The sequence below is a fragment of the Melozone crissalis genome, unplaced genomic scaffold, assembly GCF_028551555.1.
Source record: "Melozone crissalis strain CALT ecotype California unplaced genomic scaffold, PUWL_Pcris_2 ptg000150l_1, whole genome shotgun sequence".
Lineage (NCBI taxonomy): Eukaryota > Metazoa > Chordata > Aves > Passeriformes > Passerellidae > Melozone > Melozone crissalis.
This window is the reverse complement of record NW_026535921.1, coordinates 860,686-887,622: the sequence shown is the minus strand read 5'-3', so window position 1 is coordinate 887,622 and position 26,937 is coordinate 860,686. Positions and strand designations below refer to the sequence as shown.

At 59.8% G+C, this 26,937-nt stretch overlaps 2 protein-coding genes across 3 annotated transcripts in view; one reads left to right on the top strand and one right to left on the bottom strand.

Annotated features, from left to right (window-relative positions):
• The window catches only part of HADHA (hydroxyacyl-CoA dehydrogenase trifunctional multienzyme complex subunit alpha), a 29,090-nt gene extending 14,762 nt beyond the window's left edge, over positions 1-14,328 (top strand). Inside the window, exons 8-20 of the mRNA XM_054293415.1 lie at positions 1,124-1,246; positions 1,857-1,975; positions 2,866-2,922; positions 5,486-5,595; positions 5,848-5,982; positions 6,512-6,683; positions 7,549-7,635; positions 9,041-9,181; positions 10,223-10,291; positions 10,511-10,706; positions 11,449-11,563; positions 12,344-12,489; positions 13,994-14,328. Coding sequence (XP_054149390.1) covers positions 1,124-1,246; positions 1,857-1,975; positions 2,866-2,922; positions 5,486-5,595; positions 5,848-5,982; positions 6,512-6,683; positions 7,549-7,635; positions 9,041-9,181; positions 10,223-10,291; positions 10,511-10,706; positions 11,449-11,563; positions 12,344-12,489; positions 13,994-14,139 — 1,616 coding nt within the window. The 3' untranslated portion in view covers positions 14,140-14,328. The remainder of the gene's footprint in view (positions 1-1,123; positions 1,247-1,856; positions 1,976-2,865; positions 2,923-5,485; positions 5,596-5,847; positions 5,983-6,511; positions 6,684-7,548; positions 7,636-9,040; positions 9,182-10,222; positions 10,292-10,510; positions 10,707-11,448; positions 11,564-12,343; positions 12,490-13,993) is intronic.
• Positions 14,329-15,151: 823 nt separating this feature from the next.
• Positions 15,152-23,895, bottom strand: GAREM2 (GRB2 associated regulator of MAPK1 subtype 2). Of its 2 annotated transcripts, none has more exons than XM_054293412.1 (6): positions 23,697-23,895; positions 21,848-21,988; positions 19,388-19,518; positions 17,026-18,132; positions 16,357-16,520; positions 15,152-16,257 (listed from the first exon to the last, which is right to left on the bottom strand). In XM_054293412.1, exons 1-6 carry the CDS (start codon positions 23,860-23,862, stop codon positions 15,402-15,404), a joined length of 2,565 nt encoding a protein of 854 aa, XP_054149387.1. In that variant the 5' UTR covers positions 23,863-23,895; the 3' UTR covers positions 15,152-15,401. The 2 variants fall into 2 exon arrangements, with proteins under 2 accessions (XP_054149387.1, XP_054149389.1); XM_054293414.1 differs by having other exon boundaries at positions 23,746-23,895.
• Between the last annotated feature and the right edge of the window lie 3,042 nt (positions 23,896-26,937).

Sequence of the window (26,937 nt, the reverse complement as noted above, 5' to 3'; positions counted from 1 at the left end):
GGCACAAGTGGCAAAAAGATGGTCAGGAGCTGAGGACACCTGCAGAGAGGTCATGGAGGTGTCCTGAAGGTCCCTGAGCCTGATCTGATTGCAGAGTTGGATGTAACTTGGCCCTGCTCCCACAGGGAGCTGGCATTCCAGCATTCCTGCACAATGCCCTCTGTATAAATCCCTTGGAGCCTCATATGATCCCTTCTGAGCCTGCTCACTGTTGGTCATAACCCAGAAAAGCCAAACAGGAGCAGGGAATGGAGTGGGAGCAGTCCAGAGGCCCATCATGTTGTGTCTGCTCCTGGTTTCCCTGCATCCAAAGGGCCATCACATTGTGTCTGCTCCTGGTTTCCCTGCATCCAAAGGTTCATCACATTGTGTCTGCTCCTGGTTTCCCTGCATCCAAAGGCCCATCACATTGTGTCTGCTCCTGGTTTCCCTGCATCCAAAGGCCCATCACATTGTGTCTGCTCCTGGTTTCCCTGCATCCAAAGGCCCATCACATTGTGTCTGCTCCTGGTTTCCCTGCATCCAAAGGGCCATCACATTGTGTCTGCTCGTGGTTTCCTGCATCCAAAGGTTCATCACATTCTGTCTGCTCCTGGTTTCCTGCATCCAAAGGCCCATCACATTCTGTCTGCTCCTGGTTTCCTGCATCCAAAGGGCCATCACATTGTGTCTGCTCCTGGTTTCCTGCATCCAAAGGTTCATCACTTTGTCTCTGCTCCTGGTTTCCCTGCATCCAAAGGGCCATCACATTGTGTCTGCTCCTGGTTTCCCTGCATCCAAAGGCCCATCACATTGTGTCTGCTCCTGGTTTCCTGCATCCAAAGGCCCATCACATTGTGTCTGCTCCTGGTTTCCCTGCATCCAAAGGCCCATCACATTGTGTCTGCTCCTGGTTTCCCTGCATCCAAAGGTTCATCACATTGTGTCTGCTCCTGGTTTCCCTGCATCCAAAGGTTCATCACATTGTGTCTGCTCCTGGTTTCCCTGCATCCAAAGGCCCATCACATTGTGTCTGCTCCTGGTTTCCCTGCATCCAAAGGCCCATCACATTGTGTCTGCTCCTGGTTTCCCTGCACCCTCATCCCTCAGGGATAACCTGTGCTGTGTTCTCTGCTCTCCCCAGGGCCAGGACTGAAGGCTCCTGAAGCAAGAACAATTGAGTACCTGGAGGAGGTGGCCATTGGCTTTGCCAGGGGTCTGGCCAACAAGACTGTGTCTGCCAAGAGATCCAGAGGGCTCATGCAGAGTAAGTCAGCATGGACAAATCCCAAGGGACAGCAGGGGTGTAATCCAGCTTGGCTTCTCCAGGATGTGTTCGTGCTCCTACTGCTCCTACTTAATTCCATTTCAAAATGAAATTATTTCACATTGGAATCATCTCTTGAGTAACGTGGGGTGGTAGAGAGAATATTGCCCTGCAGATCTGGGCTTTGGCAGAGCTGGCTGTGGTGGCTCCTGAGGTTGCTGGAAGGGAGGCAAGCCCTAAGGAGTGGGAGGCAGCAGGTTCCTCCAGGGATTGTCCCTCTGCAAATTTTGATGGCAAGTTCTGTACCAAGCTGGTGAACTGAAGTGGAGGAGGTACAAGGGACTGCTCCATGCTGATCCTTGACAGCACAGCCCAGAAATGGGGACATCTGTAGGAATTCTGCTTCCCAGGGCTCAGGTTGTGTTAGGACACTTCAGCCCTCAATGAGACTTGTCCATGGAATAATCCAGAAACCCTCTGAGCAGCCCCTGCTGCCTGGGTTTCAGGTGCACGTTTCTAGTGCAAATATTCACATTTGTGTTCCTTTACCATCCTGGCGGGCTGGCTGTCCACAGCACTGTGCTGACCCCTGTTCTGTCCCACCTTGCAGGGCTCACGGACTATGCCATGGCTCTTCCCTTCGTCAGGCAGCAAGTTTACAAGACAGTGGAGAGCAAAGTTCAAAAGCAAACCAAAGGGCTCTACCCTGCCCCTCTGAAGATCATCGAGGTAACTCCCCTGCCAGGTGGGAGGGGCTGCAGGGCACGTGGATCTGTGGGAAATGTGGGACAGGCAGAGGGAAGGTGATCCTTCCTCTGAGTCAAGCCAACATCCTGATCCTCATAGTGATCAGTCCTGAGTGCTGGCTGTGGGGTAGAACTCAGAATCACTGCTCCAAATATGATCAGAGATCAGTCCTGAGTGCTGGCTCTGGGGTAGAACTCAGAATCACTGCTCCAAACATGATCACCAGTTCATGGGTACTGGTACCAGTGAGGGGTAGGGCAGGAATCCCAGCTGAGGAAAGACTTAGCTGGAATATTTTGTCCATGACACTTTCAGCTGCAGTTTTCCCAAGTTTTTTGTACAGTCTCTGAAGAGTTCAGGAGACCTGTTTAACACCATAAAAATAGAAATTGCTATGATTTTCACAGCACTAACTACATACTAGTATACATAGAGTATTCACTTTAATACTTTATCTTTTTAACTTTATAATTAATACTTTATTACATAAAATATTAACTTTATTAGCCCCCTCTGTTACACAGACATCCTGTTACGCTCACTCCGTGAATGAATCCTTATTGTAGAATGACTTTTCACTATTGAAGTTGTTGCCCAGACTCCTCTAAAACCTGTGAATGATTTCAGAGCAGTGACATTACAGAAACACAGTTCCTAAAACCACAGGGAATGGCTAAAAATGACCCTGGTGGTTAACTCCTCACCTGTCCTGTGCTAGAAGGACAGGGTGACACAGAGCAACAGGGACAGGACTCAGGGAGTCTGAAATGTGCCTTGAAATTTGGGAATCCTGGAGACAACAGGGAATCCTGTTAAATTATGTGTTTGCAGCATGACTGAACTGTGCTGTGTCTTTTCTGCTTTTGGATTAGGTTGTAAAAACTGGTCTGGATCAGGGGAGAGATGCTGGATACCTCATTGAATCCCAGGTAAGGAGAGGAGATGCTGGCAGGGATCAGGTCCTGGTGTGATGTCTTAAGGAGCTGGAACAGAGGCTAGACAGAGTTAAGAGGAATAAAGAGGATATTTATTGAAATGCCTTCAAAGGCCACACCCTGGCAGTGCCCAGATGGCTCCAAGATGGGAGCAAAAGAGAGCTTGGTCACACTTTTATAAGTTTTTGTCCATTTGCATATAAGAGTTAACTGTCCAGTTTATAGCTTCAAATGATAAAGTTTCGTCCTCCTTTCTTGCTTGCCTGCCCTCCTCTTTTCATGTTGTTTGTGCTTTGGGCCTGAAGTTTAAATAGATTGTCCTTGAATCTCCAGTTGGAACGGGATTGTTTTGTCTTCACCACCCCATGAAAAGATCCCAATGACATTTAATACAAAGCTAAAAGCTGCACACCAAAACAGAACAGAAAAACTTAAAACCCAAGGTATCAGGTGTGCTCAGGACCTGTGTTTACCCCACCAAGGGTTCATCACAGCCTGCTGCTTATCCCATCCCACCCCCTGCCATGGGCAGGACACCTTCCCCTACCCCAGGCTGCTCCAAGCCCCATCCGGCCTGGCCTTGGGCACTTCCAGGGATGGGAGAGCCTCAGCACAAAGCTCTTACAGGCAGGGCCAGTGTGGGTGAGAGATGCTGCTCCTCCTGGGTGGGCAGAGCTGAGGTTCCACACTCCCCGTAGGAGCTGGCTGGAGATGTTTCATCTCTCACTCATCTCACCATGCTGGCACATGGGCCTCATGTCCTAAACACCATCCAGACCTGCTTGAGCTTTGCTGGGACACAGGGAGAACTGGAATAGAGTTTAATTGAGGGTGTAGGACAGACTGTGGTGGGCAGGTCCAGGGCGGGAGCAGGCAAGTGTCCTCCCCAGCAGGGAGGACCTGCTTTATCCCATTTCTCCCCCACACACACAGAGTCTTTGTTTCCCTCAACCATCCACTTCTGTGCCATTATAAACAACCTATCCCTAATCATTTTTTCCTCACTGGTCCTTGTTTTGCCTCACTTGTTTTTAAATTTCTTATTTCTGATGCCACAGTGGCAATTCTGGCTGAGCACAGAGTCACAGGTGGGCTTAGCTGGGCACTGCCAGCTCTGCAAGATTGAATCCCCAGCACCCCACGTGTCCATCTGATTATCTCTGTATTTGGGCCGTCCCCAAGGTCATTGCCCCTTAAATGCTGGTGAAATCCATCCACCTCCCACTTCCCTGATGTGCTTTGTAACTCTTTTTGGTCTGAGCTGTAGCTGCCACCTTAGCAGTGCCCTCCTGGCTGTGCCCCATCCCTGCTGGTTGTGCATTCCTGCCACGTTTGGGCTGGTGCTGAATAAAAGCCTTGGGATACTCTGTTCCTTACAGGAAAGAATGAATGGGTTTTTTTCCCCAGAACAGCAGCAGGATGGAGATCTTCCCAGAACCCCTGAAGAATAATAAGTGTCAGTGTTGTGGCTTTTTTACTGCCTCGCTCTCTCCCCCAGGACAGGAGATTGCAGATTCTCTTCTAGGCTTTGTTTTGGGTATTTTTAACTGGCAGGGCAGTGGTGAAGGAAGGTGCAGCCTGCTCCAAACCTCATTCCCTGCTTTTTCTTAGCAGACTTGGCTCAGACAACTTTTGTTTTGTGTGTGCTTATGCTTTGTGTTCCTCAGAACATTCCCGCTGAGTGCTGGGAGGTTGTGCAGGCCTTAGATTTTATTGCCTGTGTGATCCTCTGAAAATAGGATCAGGCTGCTGCTGTCAGATAGAACTGACCTGTTTGTAAGGATTTTTGTCAAATCCTGAGGACAGGGTGCTTCCACCTGGATCTGTGGGAACAGGGGCCCCAATTAATGTGGGATATATGTGGGGGAGGAAGGGTCTCATGTCAGGGGAGCCCAGTCCTGTCACTGAGGAACTGGAATCATCAAATCCCAGAATGATTTGGGTGGGAAGAGACCTTAAAGTCCATCCAGTGCCATCCCTGCCATGGCAGGGACACCTTCCACTATCCCAGGTGCCTCTAAGTCCCAGTGTCCAGCCTGGCCTTGGGCACTGCCAGGGATCCAGGGTGGGCACCCTGTGCCAGGGCCTGCCCACCCTGCCAAGGAACAATTCCCAATTCCCAATCTCCCATCCCTCCCTGCCCTCTGGCACTGGGAGCCATTCCCTGGCTCCTGTCCCTCCATGCCTTGTCCCCAGTCCCTCTGCAGCTCTCCTGGAGCCCCTTCAGGCCCTGCCAGGGGCTCTGAGCTCTCCCTGGATCCTTCTCCCATCCAGGTGAGCACCCCCAGCCTGGCTCCAGCCCTTGGAGCATCTCCATGGCCTCCTGGGCTCTCTCCAGCGGCTCCACATCCCTGTGCTGTTGGGGAGGAGGAGGTGGTGCAGAGCCCAGAAGCTGCCTCTCCTCAGAGGTGACCGGGGCCCTTGTCCCTTTTCTATCCAGGTTGCTCACCTGTGCAGTCACACAGTGCCTGTCTCCCCCTTGCCGTGTTTTTGTGTGCTGGCCCTGAGAGAGCTGTTTAATGCCAACGCCTCTTCTTCCTTCTTGCCTTTCTTGCAGAGCTTTGGCCAGCTTGCAGTGACCAAGGAATCCAAGGCACTGATGGGGCTCTACCACGGGCAGGTGCACTGCAAGAAGAACAAGTTTGGGCATCCTCAGAAAGAGGTCAAGTAAGTGCCAGTGTGGGATGCCTGAAGGAGCAGTTGGGGATCTCTGAAAGGCTCCTGGGACTGAGTGGGCTGTGATCAGAGCAGAGGTTTCCAGCCTCCAGAGCCTGACCCACTGCAGTCTGGAGGCCTCACTGCTGTGTGGCCTCACTCAGGTGGTACCTGGGTGGATGACAGGAGCTGTGTGACTCTGCCAGCAGTGATGGGAGTTCTCCATGTCCATGCTGAATGTGTCCCCTTGTTCCTTCCCTGCAGGACTCTGGCAGTGCTGGGAGCAGGGCTGATGGGAGCTGGCATCGCCCAGGTTTCCGTGGATAAGGGCATCAAGACCATTCTGAAGGACACGGCACAGAAGGGTCTGGACAGAGGCCAGCAGCAGGTCTACAAGGGGTATGTGAGTTCAGGGGGTTTGCTCTGGTGCCACTGGGCTGGGTTAAGTCACAGTTCTCCTCTGCTGTCAGCAACAACAGCTCCTGACACTGCTGTTCTGCTGGAGGAGCCACTGGATGTCACAGAAAAGCTTTATTTTAATGTTGTCCTATGCAGTGTGCTGGGATATTGCTGTGGCAGAGTCCTAAGACTCAGCAGTAACTTCTAGAGCTAAGGAAAGAGTGATTCTGGCTGCCTAAAGGCAGGGAAGGCATTCCAGGGTTTTCTTCCTGGATTTCTTTCCATGATCTTTCTCCTGGCTCTGCAGTAACAATACTCAGCTGTGTGTAGTCGGGAATATCAGTGACCAACCTTCAGCTGAGCTGTGGGAGCAGAACTCTCCTATTCCATGTTGAAGGAGGGGTCACAACACAGTGACAGTCCTGCAGGGTCAGAGATGGAGTTTTCGGGGGAGACAGGAGGGATTCCCATGGTGCACCTCCAGCAGCCTGGCACACTCAGGAGCTGTGACAGAGCTGTCCCTCCCTAGGCTGAACGGCAAGGTGAAGAAGAAGAGCCTGACATCATTTGAGAGGGACTCCATCCTCAGCAACCTGATGGGCCAGCTGGACTACAAGGGCTTTGAGAAGGCAGACATGGTCATCGAGGCCGTGTTTGAGGACATCAGTGTCAAACACAAAGTGCTGAAGGAGGTGGAGGCTGTGAGTATCAGTCCTGAGCAGCCCCTGGATGGGTGCCCTGGCTGGTGGAGGGTCCTGGGCTGTGCTGCTGGGTTTGTCCCCTGCCCTTTGTGCTGCACTTGGGTCTGGGTACTAATCAGTTACACCAGGACATGGATGAGCATCCAGAGCAGCCTTTCTGTTCACTGGAGACATTCCCTGCTCAATTAAAGAATTGGTAGGTGAATGGGACATTAAAAAGTGCTCCAGAAAATCTTCCATTTGTCTGAGCACACTGATGTGACAGTGATGTCCTTGGGTATCTCCACACCTTGCAGTCCTTCACCTGCTGTCCCTCTGTTCTATCCAAGGGCACACTGAGGGAAAGGGGTGTTCCCTGCAGTGTCTCCTGTGGCTGCAGAGGCCTGCCAGAAAAAAGGGAGCTCTGGGCCTGATATTGCAGACCTGGGAGAGTTCAGGGCAAGTCAGAGCTGGCTGACTTGAGCTACAGCTTTCCAATTAGTTTCTAATGAGCAAACCCAGTTTGCCTCATTAGCCAGGGCTCCCTGATCTCCCAGGGTTCTGCACAGTCCTGTGTGCTGCCACAGCCCTTTGTCCCCATCCCAGGTGATCCCTGCTCACTGTGTGTGTCCCTTGTCCCCTCCAGGTGATCCCTGCTCACTGTGCGTGTCCCTTGTCCCCTCCAGGTGATCCCTGCTCACTGTGTGTGTCCCCTGTCCCCTCCAGGTGATCCCTATTCACTGTGTGTGTCCCTTGTCCCCTCCAGGTGATCCCTACTCACTATGTGTGTCCCTTGTCCCCTCCAGGTGATCCCTGCTCACTGTGTGTGTCCCTTGTCCCCTCCAGGTGATCCCTACTCAGTGTGTGTGTCCCTTGTCCCCTCTAGGTGATCCCTACTCACTGTATCTTCGCCAGTAACACCTCTGCCCTCCCCATCAGCCAGATTGCTGCTGCCAGCAAGAGGCCTGAGAAGGTGAGTCCCCAAGGCCACGTGCCCTGCACAGAGCTGTCCATAGTGAGGTGACTTTGCTTTAGAGACCTTCTGCTCCCTCCTCAGGACATGGCACAGCTCATCCTCTGCTCCCAGGGCCAGCTTTGAGCAAAGAACTTGGGGGCAGGTGAGGAGGAGAAGGTGGATTCACCCCAAGGGTGATGTTGGTGGGGCAGCACACATCAGAAGGTGTTGGGGGCAGAGAAGCTGTGGAAGGTTGGAGCCAAGTGGGGCTTGGGCTCTGCTCCCAGGGAAAAGAAACAGGATGAGAAGAAATTACCTCAAGCTGTTCCAGGGCAGTTCAGCTTGGTTATCAGGAGGAATTTCTTCCTGTAAAGAGTAGTCAGGCATTGGAAGGGGCTGCTCAGGGAGGTTTGGAGTCCCCATCCCTGCAGGTGTCCAGGGAATCCCTGGATGTGGCACTGAGTGCTCTGGGCTGGGGACAAGGTGGGCGTTGGGCACAGCTGGGACTCAATGATCTTGCAGGGCTTTTGCAGCCTCAGTCCATCTGAGCAGGAGCACTGATCCCACTGCCCTGCCAGGGGTACCTGTGGTGCCTGTGAGGGTGAGGTGACCTGCTGGAGGTTCCTGTCACCCTGCTGAGCCTCTTCCTCATTTGCTGTGGGGCCTCTGTTGGGTCTAAATTGCCAACTGAGCCTCATTTGTTCATCCTTGCAAATTACATCCTCTTGCTGTTTAAATTGCCTGTACAATGGCTCTTAGGGGGAAACTCATAGGAAGTCAGTTAACTAATTAGCACATTTTCTTTAATTAGTTTTGCAGCCTGCAACTCAGCAAGGTGCCTCTGACTTACACAGGGCTTGGTGCCAAGTGTGGCTGCCAGGAGGCATGAAGGTGACACGCTGATGGCATGGTCACACTCACACAGTGAGGCACACTGAGATAATCTGCACTTAAACGCTGTTCCCGGGGGAAGGCTGCACTTCCCTCTCTAATGAGTTCCTGGATAGAAGCCTTTTCATCCTTAAATTCATTTCCTCACCACAGACATTCACAGGAAGCTTGCAAGGACTCCCTGACCCCGCAGACTGGGTGGGGCTGCACTGCCACTCAGGTGTCCCTCCAGGTCACACCATGCCCCTCATTTCCCTGGGGATGAGCTCAGGGACCTTCAGGCAGATTTGGCTGAAGTGGTCCTGTAAAAGTTGTACCTTTATCCTAAAAGGCAGGAGCTCCTGAGCATGTGCTGTGTCCTTGGGTTTCTCCTTGGTTTTCTCTCCTTGGAAAACCAAGGAGAGGAGGGAATTGGAGAGCACTCCTGTCATAGATACAGAGTGTGCTCAGGGCCTTCCCTCTGCACTCAGCTCACCCAGCTGATTCCTCTGGGAGCCAGAATCCCTCTGAACCCCGCTCCTCTCTCTGCCAGGTGATTGGGATGCACTACTTCTCCCCTGTTGACAAGATGCAGCTGCTGGAAATCATCACCACAGAGAAAACTTCCCAGGACACAGCTGCTTGTGCTGTTGATGTTGGCCTCAAACAGGGCAAAGTGGTCATCGTGGTGAAGGTGAGGGTAATAAATAAAAGGTTTTGTGCACTGAGGGGAGGGTGAAACATGTCTGTGGACACGTTGGCTACTCCTCTGAGAAGTGAAAAGGCAAGTCAGAAAGGGGCAAGTGCCCAGGTGATCCTCACATGTCCTTCAGGACAGGCATGGAAGGCCACCAGGCACACGTGCAGGGCCAGCACGAGGAGCTGGCACTCCTGTCCCACACAGCTTCCAGGGCATCCCAGACAGTCACCACCTCAGCTCCCTGGCAGGCTGCAAGGACAGAGGGTCAGTGAGCAACAACCCTCCTCTGCCTGGCTTAAATCTTGGGAGAGAGAGGCAGGAATACATGGAAAAGTAGATTTAGATTGTATATTAGGGAGAAATTCTTCCCTGTGAGGCTGGGGAACCCCTGGCACAGGTTGCCCAGAGGAGCTGTGGCTGCACCATTCCTGGAGTTGTCCAAGGCCAGGTTGGACAGGGCTTGGAGCAACCTGGGACAGAGGAAGGTGTCCCTGTCTTTTTCCTGATTCCTGAGGTTGCCAGAATGCTGAGCGTGTCTTTCCTGTAGTGCTGGGAAAACTGGCTTGTCAGAAAGTGCTCTGGGCATCTCCAAACACCAGTGGGGACACAGAGCTGCTTCCCTGAGCCTCATCCCCACCTCAGCTGCCTCCCTGCAGGGCAGTTTGCAGCTCATCTGCTGCTTCCTGACTTTGTGGGGAGCAGCAGAGGTGGAACAACTGGCTTATGCTGGTTTCCTTTGTGCTGAGCACCCTTTTCCTCACCAGCCTGTTGGGTTTGGTGAAGCAGCAGCCTGCTCTGCACCTGCAGGCACTGATTCAAATAAAAACACTGGGATGGAAACTTCCAGGGAGTAAGTTCATGGAAGCCTGCAAACACTGCTGAGCTCTACAGAGAAAAAAACCCCAAACCTATTCTGGCAGTCAGTACCATAGTGTAGGAGATGGGGTTTGGGGGGTCTGAAGTGTAACGTGAGGTGTGAACCACCAGTTCTGGTGCTGCCAAGACTCACCTGCCTCCCTGCACTGCTTTTCCCAGGATGGGCCTGGATTCTACACCACCAGGTGCCTGGGGCCAATGCTGTCCGAGGTGGTCAGAGTTCTCCAGGTGAGCATTCCCCAAATAATCATGGATATTGCTTCTGCTCTGGCCAGGGCAGGGGTGGGCTCAGCCTGGGTGTGGGCAGGAGAGGATGTGTGTCACCAGCCCTGGGTTTTGTGGCTGTCCCCAGCCTGCTCTTGGCTCCTGTTTGCAGTCAGTTAATGGGGCTGGGCTCTCTGCCCCACCTCACCCCGAGATCTCATGGCTTCCCCTCCTCTCCTGCAGGAGGGCGTTGACCCGAAGAAAGTAGATGCCATCTCCACGGCCTTCGGCTTCCCGGTGGGAGCGGCCACGCTGATTGACGAGGTGGGCGTGGACGTGGCCACCCACGTGGCCGAGGACCTGGGCAAGGCCTTTGGGCAGCGCTTCGGAGGGGGCAGCATCGACCTCTTCAAGCTCATGGTGCAGAAAGGCTTCTTAGGTGAGGTGCTGAGGTGTTCTCAGCTAAAGGGTGTCCCCTCTGCTCCGGGGAAGGCAACAGCAGTGGGAGAACAGCCATGGGAATGGGGCAGGAGTCCCTCCCATAGAGGCAGTGCTGCTGTTGGTCCTGTGGAACCAGAGAAAGGGCCTGGCACAGTGGCAACTTCTTGCCAAGGTCCCTTCCCTGTGCCCCTGCTGAGGCAGCAGATCTGTGCTCTGTGATGGTGTTCACAGGGGTTTTTGGTTGAGGGAAGAGATGAGGATCTGACTCCATGTTTCAGAAGGCTTGATTTATTATTTTATTATATATATTACATTAAAACTATAATGAAAGAAGAAAGGATTTCCTCAGAAGGCTAGCTAAGAATAGAAGAATAGAATAAGAAGGAATGAACAACAAAGGCTCTGTCTCAGACTCTCTGTCCAAGCCACCTGGACTGTGATTGGCCATTAATTACAAACATCCAGCATGGGATCCAACATCCAATCACAGACCCACCTGTTGCATCCCACAGCAGCAGATAATCATTGTTTACATTTTGTTCCTGAGGCCTCTCAGCTTCTCAGGAGGAAAAATCCTAAGGAAATAATTTGTCATGAAAGATGCCTGTGACAGTGCTATGAGTGCAGAGTGCTGGGAGGATCTGTCCAGGAGCAGGAACAGCAGGCACAAAACAAGATCCAAGGTGTCAGGAGGGAACAGGACACGTGCAGGAGCTGATTGTGTGCTGTGATCCCTGCAGGTCGCAAGGCAGGGAAAGGCTTCTACGTGTACCAGGAGGGAGTGAAGAACAGGAGTCTGAATTCTGGCATGGATGAGATCTTGGAAAAGTTCAGGGTGCCAGCGAATCCTGATGTGTGAGTACCTGTGTGTGAGGGAAGGCTGGGGCTGCTCCTGCTCTGCCCAGCTCCTTGTGCTCTGAGCAGCAGCACGAGGTGCATCAGGTGGCATTGAGGGACATGGAGCCAGGCTGGCAGAGCTGGAGGTGCTCACCTGGAGAGGAGAAGGATCCAGGGAGAGCTCAGAGACCCTGGCAGGGCCTGAAGGGGCTCCAGGAGAGCTGCAGAGGGACTGGGGACAAGGATGGAGGGGCAGGAGCCAGGGAATGGCTCCCAGTGCCAGAGGGCAGGGCTGGATGGGATCTTGGCAATGAGGAATTGTTCCCTGGCAGGGTGGGCAGGCCCTGGCACAGGGTGTCCAGAGCAGCTGTGGCTGCCCCTGGATCTCCTGGAAGATCCCTGGGGCTTGGAGTATCCTGAGATAGTGCAAGGTGTCCCTGCCATGGCAGGGGTGGCACTGGATGGGCTTTGAGGTCCCTTCCAGCCCAAACCATTCTGTGATTCCATGACATGGCTGAACACAGAGGCTGATCAAGCCCTTGCTTTTATTCCATCTCCATCTGGCCACAATCCTGGGTGCCATGCTCCAGGAAACCCTGCACTAGAGGAGCCCCAGTGGTCCCTTCCAGCCTCAGCCATTCCCTGGTTCTTAGTGCCTGCTTCAGGACACTCCCAGAGCTTAGCCCTGATCCTCACATGGACTGGGACACTCCTGGGAGGCCGTTCCCACCCCTGGCGTGGCTCTGTGTCCCCCCTGTGTGCTGTCCCTGCCCAGCTCTCACAGCCTCTGTCCCACAGCTGCTCCGACGAGGACATCCAGATGCGCCTGGTGACGCGGTTTGTCAACGAGGCCGCCATGTGCCTGCAGGAGGGCATCCTCAGCAGCCCCGTGGAGGGGGACATCGGGGCTGTGTTCGGCCTGGGCTTCCCCCCCTGCCTGGGAGGTGAGTGCTCTGCCCTGGGCTATGGGCTCCAAAGCTCCCCGTGGGCTGCGGCCACGTGGCAAGGCCAGGTTTGAGCTGCAGCCTGAGGAAATGGCCCCAAGCTGCATCAGGAAGGGTGTAGGTTGGATACTGGGAGTAATTCCAGGCTGTCCATCCCTGGCACAGCTGTAAACTCTCCATTTAAAAAGGGATTTAAAAGCTCTGTGCATGTGGCCCTTGGGGACATGGGTTAGTGGTGGTCTTGGCACTGCTGAGGAATGTTTGGACTCAATAGTCTCAAAGGGCTTTTCCACCCTAAATAAGTCCATGATTCTGATGCTGTCTCCTGACACTGCTGCTGGAGTTCACCAAGGGCTCTTGGACCTGAGGTGGTGCTTCTGCCACATCCCTGGTGCTTTCCCTCCTTGAGCCATGTTCAGACTGAGGGAGCAGCCCCAAGGGACTTTCTACAAAGGCCTGAGGGACAGGACAATGGGGAATGGCTTCCCATGGTTGGATGGGATATTGGGAAGGGATTCTTCCCTGGCAGGGTGGGCAGGCCCTGGCACAGGGTGCCCAGAGCAGCTGGGGCTGCCCCTGGATCCCTGGCAGTGCCCAAGGCCAGGCTGGACATTGGGGCTTGGAGTAGCCTGGGACAGTGGGAGGGGGTGAGACTTGGCAGGGTGGGAGTGGATGGGATTTGAGATCCTTTCCCACCAAAACCATCCATGATTCTGTGATTATCCATGTCCCAGCTTGTCCCCAGCCCTCCCCAGCTCAGGTGAGCAGGGAGCAGAGTCCCTGATCAGAGACTGGGGGGTCTCTTGTGGAGAAGGATGAATGGGACAAAGCCATTGCTTCTGGGTGTGGGACCCTTCCAGGCACCTTTGTGCTTTTACTTCCCTGTCCCTGCTGTGTCCCTGTCCCTGCTGTGTCCCTGTCACAGCTGTATCTGTGTTCCTGCCATGTCCCTGTGCCTGCTATGTCCCTGTCCCAGCCATGTCCTTGTCCCCGCTGTGTCCCTGCCCCTGTCCCTTCTGTGTCCCCATCCCCTCCGTGTCCCTGTCCCTACTGTGTCCCTGTCCCAGCCGTGTGTCCCTGTGACAGCCATGTCCCCGTCCCAGCCGTGTCCCCGTCCCTGCCGTGTCCCTGTCCCAGATGTGTCCCCGTCGCAGCTGTGTCCCTGTCCCCTCCCTATCCCAGCCATGTCCCTGTCACAGCTCTGTCCCCGTCCCCACCATGTCCCTGTCCCCACCATGTCCCTGTCCCCACCATGTCCCTGTCACCACCATGTACCTGTCCCCATTGTGTCCCTGTCACAGCCGTGTCCCCATTGCAGCCATGTGTCCCCATCCCAGCCATGTCCCTGTCACAGCTGTGTCCCTGTCCCCTCCCTGTCCCTGCCATGTCCCTGTCACAGCCGTGTCCCTGTCCCAGCCATGTCCCTGTCACATCCGTGTCCCTGTCCCAGCCATGTCCCTGTCACATCCGTGTCCCTGTCACATCCGTGTCCCTGTCCCCACAGGTCCCTTCAGGTTCGCCGACTCCTACGGCGCCCGGCAGCTCGTGGACAAACTGCGCAAGTACGAGGCCGTGTACGGCAGCCAGTTCACACCGTGCCAGCTCCTGCTGGACCACGCCAACAGCCCCAGCAGGAAGTTCCACCAGTGAGGTGGCCTGGTGACACCCCGACAGCTCCTCCAGGCGGGCCCCAGCTCCCCTCTACACCCCATTCTCCATAGGTTAATCTCCAAAGCTCCCGGGGCAGGAAGGGAAGAAAGGAAGGAAGGAAAAAAAGAAGAAAGGAAGGAGGGGGGCAGGAGGTTGCCTCAGGGCTTGTAGTCATTTCAAGTGCCTTACCAGCCACTGTGTGTTGGGTACGTCCGTCCCGTGCCAGCCTGGGCCTGGGGGCTCCGTGCTGGGGGAGGGAGGGAATTCCTGCTGCCTTTGCCTCCAGAGCCGTGGCCTCCAGAGCTTCCAGCCTGGCCAGTAGCATCCAGCTTGTGGCTGGAGCCGAGGCCTTGCCTTTCCATCAACAGCCACCAAAATAAAGCCCCATCTCCTGGGTTTGGACTCCTGCTTCTCCTTCCATCTCCCTGAGGGAACAGCTTGAGTGGGGATTGACTGGTTCAGGCCCTGGGGTCCTGTCCATGGAGGGGCAGCATGGCAGCAGTGCAGGACAAAGCCGTGTCACCTCTGCCATCACTCAGGGGCTGTGAGGAGCCTCCAGCTCTCTCTGCCACGGGGTGATCCTGGCAGGTGATCCTGGCAGATGGAGCTGCCTGTAATTGCAGATCGAGCAGCCAAAGGCCAGAGGGCCCCCCCGTGGGGAGAGATCAAGTTAAACTAAAAGGCTTTAAATCTCTGGGCACCTGTCACTGGCCTGGCCCCCCCTCCCTGGCTTCCTTTCCGGCTTCCTGCCATTTTCCTGCTCCCTGGCAGGCCTTGGGCCATGGCTGAACCCTGCTGCTCTTCATGTCACCTCTCCCTGTCTTTCAAAGCTCCCAGACCAGAATTGGGCCAAGACATCATTTCATCTGCCTCTGCTGAGTGCTGGGGCAGGCACGGAGCTGGTAATCCCTCCCCAAGGGATGGGAAGGGTCTGCAAGGTGGGGAGAGACCCCTCAGAGCATCCATCCTCCCCCCTTCCCCTCCTCCCCAAGCAAGGGCCTTCTCTGGGGGCTCATTACTCTCCCGTACGTTTATTATGCTAATCCACAAGGATTAAGTTAAACCAGTCGACGCAAAATCCAGTGTTTTCCAGCCCGTTGGGGCCAAAATTACTGTCCAGTGTTAAAAGGGGGATTGGGGAGGGCTGGGCAGTGGGAGAGAGGAGAACCTGCAGCATCAGAGAGGGACGGGAGCGGGGCCACCCAGAGCCGTGCTCCAGGTGATTTGGGGACATCCCCGTGCAGGGGGTCCCCGGCGTGGCACTAGATCTTGGGGCGCCAGCCCTTGATGAACTGCATGATCTTCTTCACCTGGAGCTTGGTGAGGCGGAAGTCGTCGGCCAGGATCTCCTCGCTGAGCTGCACGAAGATGCTGCCGTCGATCCTCTCGCGGGCGAAGAAGCTCACGACGTCCTCGGAGAGGCCGATGAAGCGCAGGCACTTGGACACCTCCTCCAGCGACAGCGCCGACAGGTCGGCGGGGGGCAGCCAGGCCGGGCCGTCCCCGCTGGGCCGGGGGGCGGCCGGCGGGGCTGCCCCATCGCCCCTCGCTGCCGGCGGCACCTCGATCACCCCCTGGGCCAGGTACAGGCGGGTGACGCCCTCGGCCCCGCGCAGGACGGCGGGGGACAGCGGGGCCGCCCCCCGGATGACGATGCCGTCCCCGTCCAAGCCCTTGGGGGGCCGAGGAGGGGCCGCCGGTTCCTCGGCGGGGGCGAAAGGCTCCGGCGAGGAGGAGGAGGAGGGAGCGGCCGGGGCCGAAGGCGCCGCTTTGGACCGCTCGGGACTCTCCGGCCACTCTGCCGGGCCGGCGAAGGGGTTGAGCGCCCCGAAGGGGGCGAAGCGCTTTTGGGGGTGCGGGGGCTTGAGGCGGGGGCAGCTGCGGAAGGGCTTCAGGGGGGGCTCGGTCCCCAGCAGCGGCGTGGAGCAGCCGCTGCCCGCCCCGGCGCCCGGCTCGGGGAACGCCCAGGGCTCGGACCAGGAGCTGGGCGCGGGCTGGGCCGGGGGCAGCGGCCGCCCGGGGGGCTCGGCAGCCTTGCAGTCGGCCCAGGTGCAGGGGTAGCAGTACAGCGAGTACGCGTCCGGAGAGGGCGAGGCGCTGCCGCTGCGCGGGGCCGACCTGCGGGGGCGAGGGCAGTGTCACCATCACCCCGGTGTCCCCATCCCTGGCATTCGGGTACCCCCACCCACCCTCCCCGGTGTCCCCGGAGCCACTCACCCGTCGTGGAGCCCCGAGGAGTAGTAGGAGAGGCTGGGGCTGGGCGAGGGCACGGGTGCCAGCTTCGGGCAGCGCAGGGGGGCCGGGGGGCTGCAGGGGGCCGGGGGGCGGCTGCCCCGGGGCGGCACCGGGGGCGCGTTCAGCAGCCGGCACTCCTCCTTCACCTGGAACGGGCAGCGCCGTCAGGGCCCCGGGGGGAGCCGGGGATCCCCGCGGCTGGAGGGGGTGATGGGGCTCGGGGACAGCCGGTCCTGCCCGGCCACAACGCTCTGGGTGCAACTGGGGAGACTTGAGGCCCTCCTATCCCGTGGTGCGAGGAGATCAAAATATTGGGGTACCCTGTGGTGAAGGGGAGCCTGAAATTTTGTATAGGGAAGGCCAGAGGGTCGGGTACCCCACAGTTCTGGGCAGCCCAAGAGCTTGAGGTACCCGATGGTGCAGAGAGCCCTGGGGAACCAGGGGTGCCTTGGAAGGAGGATCGGTGATGGGCAGCCCTGGCGAACCGAGATCTGCAGGTTTGGGTGACCAAGCAGAGTTGGGGAGGGACCCCAGGGAGGGGACAGGGAGGGTGTCGGGCTGCCCTGCCATGGCGCTGGCCTTGCCATGGGTTGGCTGACAGGACCCCGGGGATGCCATTCCCCATCCCTGGGCACAGGAGCGGGCTCTTACCGCCTCCGATTTGGGTGGCACCGGGGGCGGCGTGTCCCCGCGGGGCTCGTCCCCGGGCCGGCGCGGGGAGCCCAGCGGGGTGACAGCCGCGAAGGACACGAGGTCGGGCCGGCCGCCGCTGCTGCCCAGCTCGCAGCAGCCCTCCGGGCTGGGATTGCTCCACAGCTCCTCGTAGGGAATCTCCAGCGGCTCCTGAGTCCTGAACTCGGGCTCGGCCCAGTCGGGCGTCATGTACTCCCGCTCGGGCTCGGGGAAGTCGGGCAGCGGCGGGCGCGGGGTGCCCGGGCCGAGGCCCCGCGGTGCCTGGCAGCGGCCGGGGGGCTCCCGGGGACCCCCGGAGCCGCAGGCGCAGAGCGAGAGGCGCTGCAGGGGCTGGCTGAGCTCGTCGCGGCCGCAGGCGGGCAGGCAGAGCCGCAGGCGCCGCGGGCTCGCGCATTCCTCCAGCAAGTCCGGCTTGGCCTCCCGCACGGCCCGCGAGTACTCGTCGGGGTTGAAGCGGTCGTGGCAATACGCGGCGCTGTCCCGCAGCAGCTTCTCCAGCTGCGGGTCCCCGGCCAGCAGCCCCTCGGGCAGCTGGAAGCGCGGCATGTCGGTCAGCAGCAGGAAATGGAAAGGCACCAGCTCCTCCCGGCGCAGGATGCAGCACAGCACCACCGTCTTGGAGATGATGCTGACCAGCTTGTAGCAGTGGCCCTCTCGGATGGCGTGCAGGTCGTAGGGGTTGCGGGCGGGCCGGCTGGGCACGGCCACGTTGACGGGCAGCCGCACCTTCTCGATGATGCTGCGGATGGTGTGCTCGCCCTCCTGCAGGCGCAGCTCCAGCGGGCTGCGGGTGCTGAAGCGGCCCTTGCACTGGAAGGGCAGGCTCAGGCTCTCGTTGGTGCGGTGGTTCATGCAGATCAGGCACGGCATCTTGCCCTTCACCTGCCGCGCCCCCGCCGCCGGCGCCGCCTTGCCCAGCTTGCGCAGGAGGGTGTTGAAACGCGACTTCTCCTTCACCGTCTTGGCGCACAGGATCTCCGCTTGCCCCATCAGCGTCAGCTCGTCCCCCGCGTTCAGCGTGAAGTTGTAAACCTCGCTGTCCTCGCTGAACTCCCCCGACACCACCTGCCCGCGACAGCCCCAACGTGGCACCCGCTGCCCTGCCCTGCGCCCCCGACACCCCAACAGTACCCCTGACATCCCATCAGCATCCCTGACATCCCGCCAGCATCCCTGACATCCCACCACCATCCCTGACATCCCGCCACCATCCCTGACATCCCACCAGCATCCCTGACATCCCACCACCATCCCTGACATCCCGCCACCATCCCTGACATCCCATCACCATCCCTGACATCCCATCACCATCCCTGACATCCCGCCAGCATCCCTGACATCCCATCAGCATCCCTGACATCCCGTCAGCATCCCTGACATCCCGCCACCATCCCTGACATCCCACCAGCATCCCTGACATCCCATCACCATCCCTGACATCCCATCACCATCCCTGACATCCCGCCAGCATCCCTGACATCCCATCAGCATCCCTGACATCCCGTCAGCATCCCTGACATCCCGCCAGCATCCCTGACATCCCATCACCATCCCTGACATCCCGCCAGCATCCCTGACATCCCACCACCATCCCTGACATCCCACCAGCATCCCCTGACATCCCATCAGCATGTCCTGACATCCCACCAGCATCTCCTGACATCCCACCAGCATGTCCTGATGTCACACTACCATCGCTGACATCCCATCACCATTCCTGACATTCCACCACCATCCCCTGACATCATCCCACCATTATTCCTTATCCCACCACCATCCCCCAATGTTCCACCACCATCCCAGACATCCCACCATCATCTCCAATGTCCTGCCACCATCCCTGATGTCCCACCACCATCCCTGAAGTTCCACCATCATTCTGACATCTTCCTACCATTACTCCTGTTCTCCACCACCATCTCGAAGTCCCACCACCATCCCTGAAACTCCACCACCATCCCCTGACATCATCCCACCATTATTCCTGATGTCCCACCACTATCTCCTGATGTCCCACCACCATCCCTGACATCCCACCACCATCCCCTGATGTCCCATCAGCATCCCTGACATGCCACCACCAATATCCCCGATGCTCCACCACCATCTCGAAGTCCCACCACCATCCCTGACATCTCATCACCATCCCTGATGTCCCACCGCCATCCCTGACGTTCCACCACCATCCCCTGATGTCCCAGCACCATTCCTGACATCCCAGCACCATCCCAACATCATCCCACCATTATTCTTGGTGCTCCACCACCCCTCCCCGCTGTCCCACCAGTGTCCCCCGCTGGCCCAGCCCTGTCCCCAGGACCTTCACGCTGAAGGTGATGGCCTCCATGACAAAGATGCGGTCTGGGAAGATGCTGGCCACCTCCTCCACGCTGTTGAAGTACTGCACGGGCTCACGGAGGTCCCGGTCCTGGTCCAGCAGCTTGAACTTCCCTGCGGGGACCCCCGAGGTGAGAGGGGGCCCGACTCCTCACAGGGACCTCCTGTCACCCCCCTGGGCCTTTCACGGGGGACAGCCACCCCTGGGGCATCCTGGGGTCCCCAACTCCTCACAGGGACCTCCTGTCACCCCCCTGGGCCTTTCACGGGGGACAGCCACCCCTGAGGCAGCCTGGGGTCCCCACCACATCTTTGGGGACATTCCCGTGGGCTTTGCCAGTGTCCCACCGCTGCAAGGGGACCCCAGAGCAGCCCCTGGGGGGTTTCTGGGTGGGACAAGGCACGGGGTACATGGGATGGACCCCCAGAGCTGCAGGGATCCCCAAAAGCGTTCCTGGGAGTGCCCAGAGCAGCCCAAATTGCCAGGGCTGCCCATTGCCCCCCGAAATCCCATCCCAGCCGTGCCAGGGCACAGCGACCCCATGGCTTGGGTGGGAGAGACACCGGGAAGGGAACCGGGCAGGGGAATGGGGAACGGGAATGGGGAAAGGTGGGAACAGGAACGGGGAAGGGCAGGAATGGGAACAGGGAAAGGTCAGGGACGGGGAAGGACAGGAACAGGAATGGGGAAAGGCAGGAATGGGAATGGGGAAAGTCAGGAACGGGAACGGGGAAAGGCAGAAACAGGAATGGGAATTGGCAGGAACGGGGAAAGGCAGGAACCGGAATGGGGAAAGGCAGGGAATGGGAATAGGGAGAGGTAGGAACGGGAGCGAGGAAAAGGAGGAAAGGGAGCCGGGAAGGGCAGGAACGGGAATAGGGAAAGGTAGGAACGGGAACGGGGAACGGGGAAAGGCAGAAATGGGAATGGGGACAGGCAGGAACAGGAGCGGGGAAGGGCAGGAACGGGAAAAGGAAGGATAGGGAGCAGGGAGAGGCAAGAACGGGAACGGGGAAAGGCAGGAATGAGAATGGGGAGAGGCAGGAACGGGAGAGGGGAAAGGTCGGGAACAGGGAAAGGTCAGGAATGGGAGCGAGGAAAGGCAGGAACGGGAGTGGGGAAAGGCAGGAACGGGAGCAGGGAAAGGTCGGGAACAGGGAAAGGTCAGGAATGGGAGCGGGAAAAGGCAGGAACGGGAGTGGGGAAAGGCAGGAATGGGGACGGTGAAGGGCAGGAACGGGGAAAGGAGGAAAGGGGAAAAGCAAGAATGGGAACAGGGAAAGGAGGAACGGGGAAAGCCAGGAACGGGAGAGGTCAGGAACGGGAGCGGGGAAACGTCAGGAACGAGGAAAGGTCAGGAACGGGAGCAGGGAGAGGCAGGAACGGGAACGGGGAAGGTCAGGAACGGGAGCGGGGCAGCTGCAGCCCCAGCGCCGCCGCCTCCCCTGGCTCCGGCTGCCGGGCACGGACCTGACGGGAATTTTAATTCCCGCCCGCCCGGCGGCGGAGCTGGGACACCAGAGCTCCTCGCCTGGCTCGGGGGCACCCGAGGCTGGAGCCGGCTCAGCCCCACATCCCGGGGCAGCGGGGGCACGGCCGAGCCCCGATCGCTGTTAACACACTGCCCAGCCCCCTGCAGCCCCCGCGGGACGCGTGATTAACCCTCCCCCGCTCCATTTCCCATTATTTATTTATTAGCGGGACTCATTACCGCCGTGGAGCACTTAGAGGGGTCATTAAGGCTCTGGCGGCTGCCGGCAGAAGCAGCTCAGCACCTTCGTCTGCACTGCCGGCCCCAGCCCGGCCCCATCCTCATCCTCATCCCAGCCCAACTCCTTCCCAGTCCATCCTCATCACTCTCCCTGTCCCCATCCCTTCCTCATCCCATCCCAGCTCATCCCTGTCCCTTTTCCCCATCCCATCCTCGTCTCTCTCCCATTCCCAGCTCTATCCTATCCTACCCCATCCTCTTCCCTGTCCTTGTCTGCATCCCATTGCTGTCCTTGTCTGCATTCCATCCCATCCCATGGATCCCATCCCATGGATCCCATCCCATCCCATCCCATCCCATCCCATCCCATCCCATCCCATGGATCCCATCCCATGGATCCCATCCCATCCCATCCCATCCCATCCCATCTCATCCCATCCCATCCCATCCCATCCCATGGATCCCATCCCATCCCATCCCATCCCATCCCATCTCATCCCATCCCATCCCATCCCATCCCATCCCAATCCCAATCCCTGCCAGCCCCTCTGCAGCTCTGCCAGGGGTGGGGGCAGCCCCCAAACCAGAGCATCTCCTGCCCCAAACTGGACCTTACTGGACCCTACTGGAGCAGCCCCAGCAGGCCGGGGGATGGGAGGGGGTCAGGTCCCGGCTCTGCTGGCCCAGGGCCGCCATTCCCGCTGTCACCATTGTCCCCAGCCCCCCCACACCTGGGTACTGGAGCGGGATGTCGATTTTGGGCCCGATGACGTAGTGTCCCTCCTCCAGGCTGTGCGCGGTCACCGTGGTCCACTGCCGGCACGAGTGGACCAGCAGCACGTCCTGGGCTGTCACCCCCTCCACGCGCTCACCTGCGGGGGGACAGGGCTGTCACCGCCGCCACCCCCCCCGCCCCGCCCCCGCGCCGCTGGACGGACGGACGGACGGACGGAGCGGGGGATGAGCAGGTGCCGCTGCCAAGAGGCGCCAGTTGCCCAGGAAACAATTTCTTTGTCCCCCCTGAAAAGCTGCAGCCGCCGCAAACAAGAAGTTTATTGAGCCGGGGCCGGCGCGGGCCCCCCCGGGAGCCCTCCAGAACCGCGGCACCCCGACCGACAGCCCCCGGTATCCCCGACAGCCCCCAGGGCCCCCGACAGCCCCCGGTATCCCCGACAGCCCCCAGGCACCCCAACACCCCCCAACACCCCCCGGCACCCCCTGCAGCCCTCTGGGATGGGCCCTGATCTGGGGGGGACACGGCCAGGCTGGGGGTACCCTGCACCCCCTGCTCCCCACAGCCCCACATTTCCTGCTTCCCTCACCCTCAAATCCCCTGCTCCACACAGCCCAAATAACCCCTGCTCCCCACATCCCCTGCTCCACACAGCCCCACAGCCCTGCTCCCCACATCCCCATAGCCCCTCCTCCCCACTGCCCCACATCCCTGCTCCCTGCTCCCCACACCCCCAAATCCCCTGCTCCCCACAGCCCCACATTTCCTGCTGCCCACCCTCTCATAGCCCCACATCCCCTGCTCCCCAAATCCCCTGCTCCCCACACCCCCAAATCCCCTGCTCCCCACAGCCCTTGCACCTCAAACCCCCACATCCCCTGCTCCCCACACCCCCACAGCCCCACACCCCCTTCTCTCCCCTCAGCCTGGGTTTGGGGGGTCCCAGTCAGGCCCCCCCAGCCAGGCCATGTCCCAGGCAGGGCGGGGAGGGGACACGGTGGCTCCCAGCCCCCGCCAGCACCCCCAGAGAGTCACCGGGATGGGTGACAGTGGGGGAAATCCTGGGCCATGGCTGGGGGGCCTGGGGCACACAAATTCCCCCCTCACATCCCTGAGGGCAGGGACCCCCTGAGGGGCAGCCCCGGCCCCCCCCACCCTGAAGGACCCGACCCGAGCCGGGAGAGCAGCTCGGGCTCACCTGGCCCAGCCTTCCTCCCTCCCTCCTCCTCCTCCTCATCACTCCAGGCTCCTTCCTTCTCCTGGTCCCTGCGGTCTCATCCCTTCTCCTCCTCATCCCTTCAGCCTCTCCGAGCCTACTCTTCACCCCTTCATCCTTCCTCTCTCCCTCCATCTCCTCCTCCTCACTTCTCTAGTGACCGTTCCTCCTCCTCACCTCTTCGTCTTTCCTACTTTCCTCTTCATCCCTCCACTCTCCATCCCTTCCTCCGAGCCTTCCTCCCTTCCTCCTCCTCACTCTCAAGCCTTCCTCACTTTCCTATCCCTCTACCCTCCACCTCTCCCTGATCTTCATCGCTCCACTCTCCCTCTTCATCCTCCCAGACTTCCTCCCTCCCTCTTCCCGGTCCCTTCGTCCTTCGTCTCTCCCTTTCCCTCATCACTCCAACCTCCCTCCCTCCTCGTCCTCACTCTCCGGCCTTCCTCCCTCCCTCCCCATCCCTCCGCCTTCCACCCCTCCCTCCTCCTCATCACTCCATCCTTTCTCCCTCCTCCTCCTCCTCCTCACTCCAGCCTCACTCTCCGTCCTTCCATCCTCCCTCCCTCCCTCCCCTGGTCCCTCCAGCCTTCCTCCCACCCTCCCTCCTCCTCCTCCTCCCCATCACTCCAACCTCCCTCCTCCTTCTCGTCCCTCCAGACTTCATCCCCGGCCGGGCTCACCCTGCCCGAGGCAGACGAGGGTGGGCAGGCGGCACTGGCTGACGATGGCGTCGAGGGGCAGCGCCGCGGGGCTCCAGCGGAGCCGGGCCAGCCCCGCCGCCAGTTTCTCCATCGCATCGCGGCTCAGGCCGGCCCCGGGCCGGGCTCCATCGCCGCCGCCGCCGGGCCGGGGCCGGGGCGGGGGGCGGCGGGAGCGGGAGCGGGGCAGGAGGAGCCGCCCCCCGCCCGCCCCCGGCCCCTCCTGCCCGCCCGCCCCGGCAGGCGGAACCCCCCCGGCGGGGGCGGGGGAGGCGGCGGCGGGCGGGGACCCCCGTGCGGGGCATCCCCCCGGGATTGGGCATCTCCCCGGGAACGGGCACCACCACGGGACCGGGGACCCCTCGGGCTGGGCATCCCCCCCCGTGTGGGGCATCCCCCCGGGAACGGGCACCCCCTCGGGACCGGGCACCCCCACGGGACCGGGGACCCTCTCGAGACCGAGCATCCCTCCAGGGCTGGGCACCCCCTCGGGAACGGACATCCCCACGGGACGGGGCACTCCTCGGCACCGAGCATCCCCTCGGGACCGGGCATCCCCGGCGGGGCCGTTCCGGGGGTGTCCCGGGGGTTGGGGGCGGCTCCGCCCGCGCCCTCGGGCTCCGGGGGGCTCAGCCCCGGCTCCCCCCGGGCTCCCGGGGGTTCGGCTCTCTCTGACCGCCGAGGGAACGGGCGGGGGGCGCGAGGGGACCCTCCCCCGTCCCGTCCCGTCCCGTCCCGTCCCGCTGCTGGAGGCGCGGAGCCGCCGGAGCTGCCGGGGGGTCCCGAGCGGGGGCTGCGGGGCGCACAAGGGACCGGGGGGACCCCGATGCTGCCCCACACCCCGATGTCCCCGCCGGGACCCCCGGCCCAGCGCTGCCGGACAGACGCGGAGCACAAATGGCACCGGGAGAGGGGTTCGGGACATCACAGCGACATCAGCGTTCCCCGAGCGGGGACTCCGCACCCCGCGGGCTCCCGGCCACCCTGAGCGGGGGACACCGGACCCGGAGGGTCCCCGCACCCTCGGTCACTCAGCCCGGGGGGCGGAGAAGCTCCGGTCCCGCTCTGCAGCGTCTGCTCCGGGATCCCCTTTGGCGGCTGCATCCCCGCTGCGCTGGAGACTGGGCTGAGGAGGATGAGGGAGGGGAGGAAGCAGCAAGTGCCCGGCCCTGGGGACGTGTCACCGTGCGCTGTCCCCTGTCCCGTCACTGTCCCCGGGCCAAGCACAAGGGGAGGCTGCAGGGATGGGATGGGATGGGATGGGATGGGGCAGAGGTGGAACAGTGAGAAGGGTGAAGCAGGAGCAGGGATGGGATGGAGCAGGGATGGGATGGAGCAGGGAAAGGGAGGGAGCAGCTGTAGGAAAGGAGAGGGGACAGGGAAGGGCACGTGTGGAGCAGAGCCGGGGTGGGGATGGATCTGGGATGGGAATGGAGGTGGGATGGGGATGGGGATGGAGCTGGGATGGTGGAACTGGGATGGGGTCAGATAGAAGGATGCAGCAGCAGCAGCAGGAGGAGGAGGAGGATGGGGAAAGAGCCAAGCCTCACTGCCGGGGGTGACACGGACAAACGGGACACTGGGAGCTGCTGGATGTGTCCATGTGGGGAAGGTCCCTGCCAGGTCCCCTCTCCCCGAGGTCCCCTGGGATTCCCCCCAAAATCCCGCACCCATGGGTGCCTGTGGGGGCTCTCCCACGCCGTGAGCCCCGGGACGGGGAGGATTTGGGGTCTCTGAGCTGCTCCCACGGCCTCGCCCCTGCCAGGGGCTGCCGGGCACCGCGGCCATGACACACTCCCGGCTTTATTCCCAGCGGCGGCACAAAAACAGCAAAACAGCAAAACGGCCTCTGCCGGATACCGGCGCCATGGGAACGGGGACACCGCGGCACAGGGACACCGCGGCACAGGGACACCGCGGGAACAGGGACACGGACACCATGGCAGCAGGGACACCGCGGGAACGGGGACACCATGGCAGCGGGGACACCGTGGCACAGGGACACCGCGGGAACAGGGACACGGACACCATGGCAGCAGGGACACCGCGGGAACGGGGACACCATGGCAGCGGGGACACCACGGCATGGGGACATTGTGGGAAAAGGGACACTGTAGCAACAGGGACACCGTGGCAGTGGGGACACCACGGCAGCAGGGACACTGTGGCAGTGGGAACCGGGACACTGTGGGAACAGACACCATGGGTACAGGGACACGGCGGCACGGGGACACCACGGCATGGGGACATTGTGGGAAAAGGGACACTGTAGGAACAGCGACGCCGTGGCAGTGGGGACACCACAGCATTGGGGACATTGGGGACATTGTGGCATCAGGGACACCACGGCAGTGGGGACATTGGGGACATTGTGGCATCAGGGACACCACGGCAGTGGGGACATCATGGCATGGGGACACTGTAGGAACAGGGACACTGTGACAGTGGGGACACCATGACACGGGGACACCATGGCAGCAGGGGCACCGTGGCACGGGGACACTTTGGGAATAGGGACATTGTGGCAGTGGGGAAACCATGGCAGTGGGGACAGGGAACACTGTGGGAACAGGGACACCACAGCATGGGGACATTGTGGGAATACGGACACTGTAGCAGTGGGGACACCATGGCAGCAGGGACACTGTGGCAGTGAGGACATTGTGGCATGGGGACACTTGTGGTAACAGGACACTGGGGACACTGTAGGAACAGGGACACTGTGGCAGTGGGGACACTGTGGTAACAGGGTCACTGTAGGAACAGGGACACTATGAACAGGACACCATGGGAACAGAGACACCATGGCAGCGGGAGGGCAGCAGCAGCAATGTGTCCTCTGCTGTCCCCGGGATGGTCCCTCACTGGGCTTTGCTGTAGGGGACATCCCCGGCCCCAGAGGCTGGCAGAGGGGACAGGCTGGGGAAGGACAGTGGCACAGCACTGGGGACTCTTGGAGAGCTGGAACAGCGCCCCCTGACTCCCACCCAAGGCAGGGGTGCAGAACACGGGGTGTAGAACATGGGGTGCAGAACATGGGGTGGAAAAACAAAAAACTTTTCCCAAAAAACACCCAAAGTCCCTCCCCAGCGGGTCCCCAGAGGAGACCTCACACCCCCAGGCTGATGTCCCCACCCCAAGGGGGCTCCACATCAGAATCTGGCAACCTTGGAT

Bases quoted from the DNA above. Each gene is read 5' to 3' on its own strand.
- GAREM2 (XM_054293412.1), bottom strand. From the start codon at position 23,862: ATGCGATGGAGAAACTGGCGGCGGGGCTGGCCCGGCTCCGCTGGAGCC. The intron at 19,519-21,847 runs GTGTGGGGGGGC...GGGTCCCCGCAG, and splicing joins CATCCCGCTCCAGTACCCAG to GGAAGTTCAAGCTGCTGGAC. The intron at 16,258-16,356 runs GTGAGTGGCTCC...TCGCCCCCGCAG, and splicing joins TCCTCGGGGCTCCACGACGG to GTCGGCCCCGCGCAGCGGCA.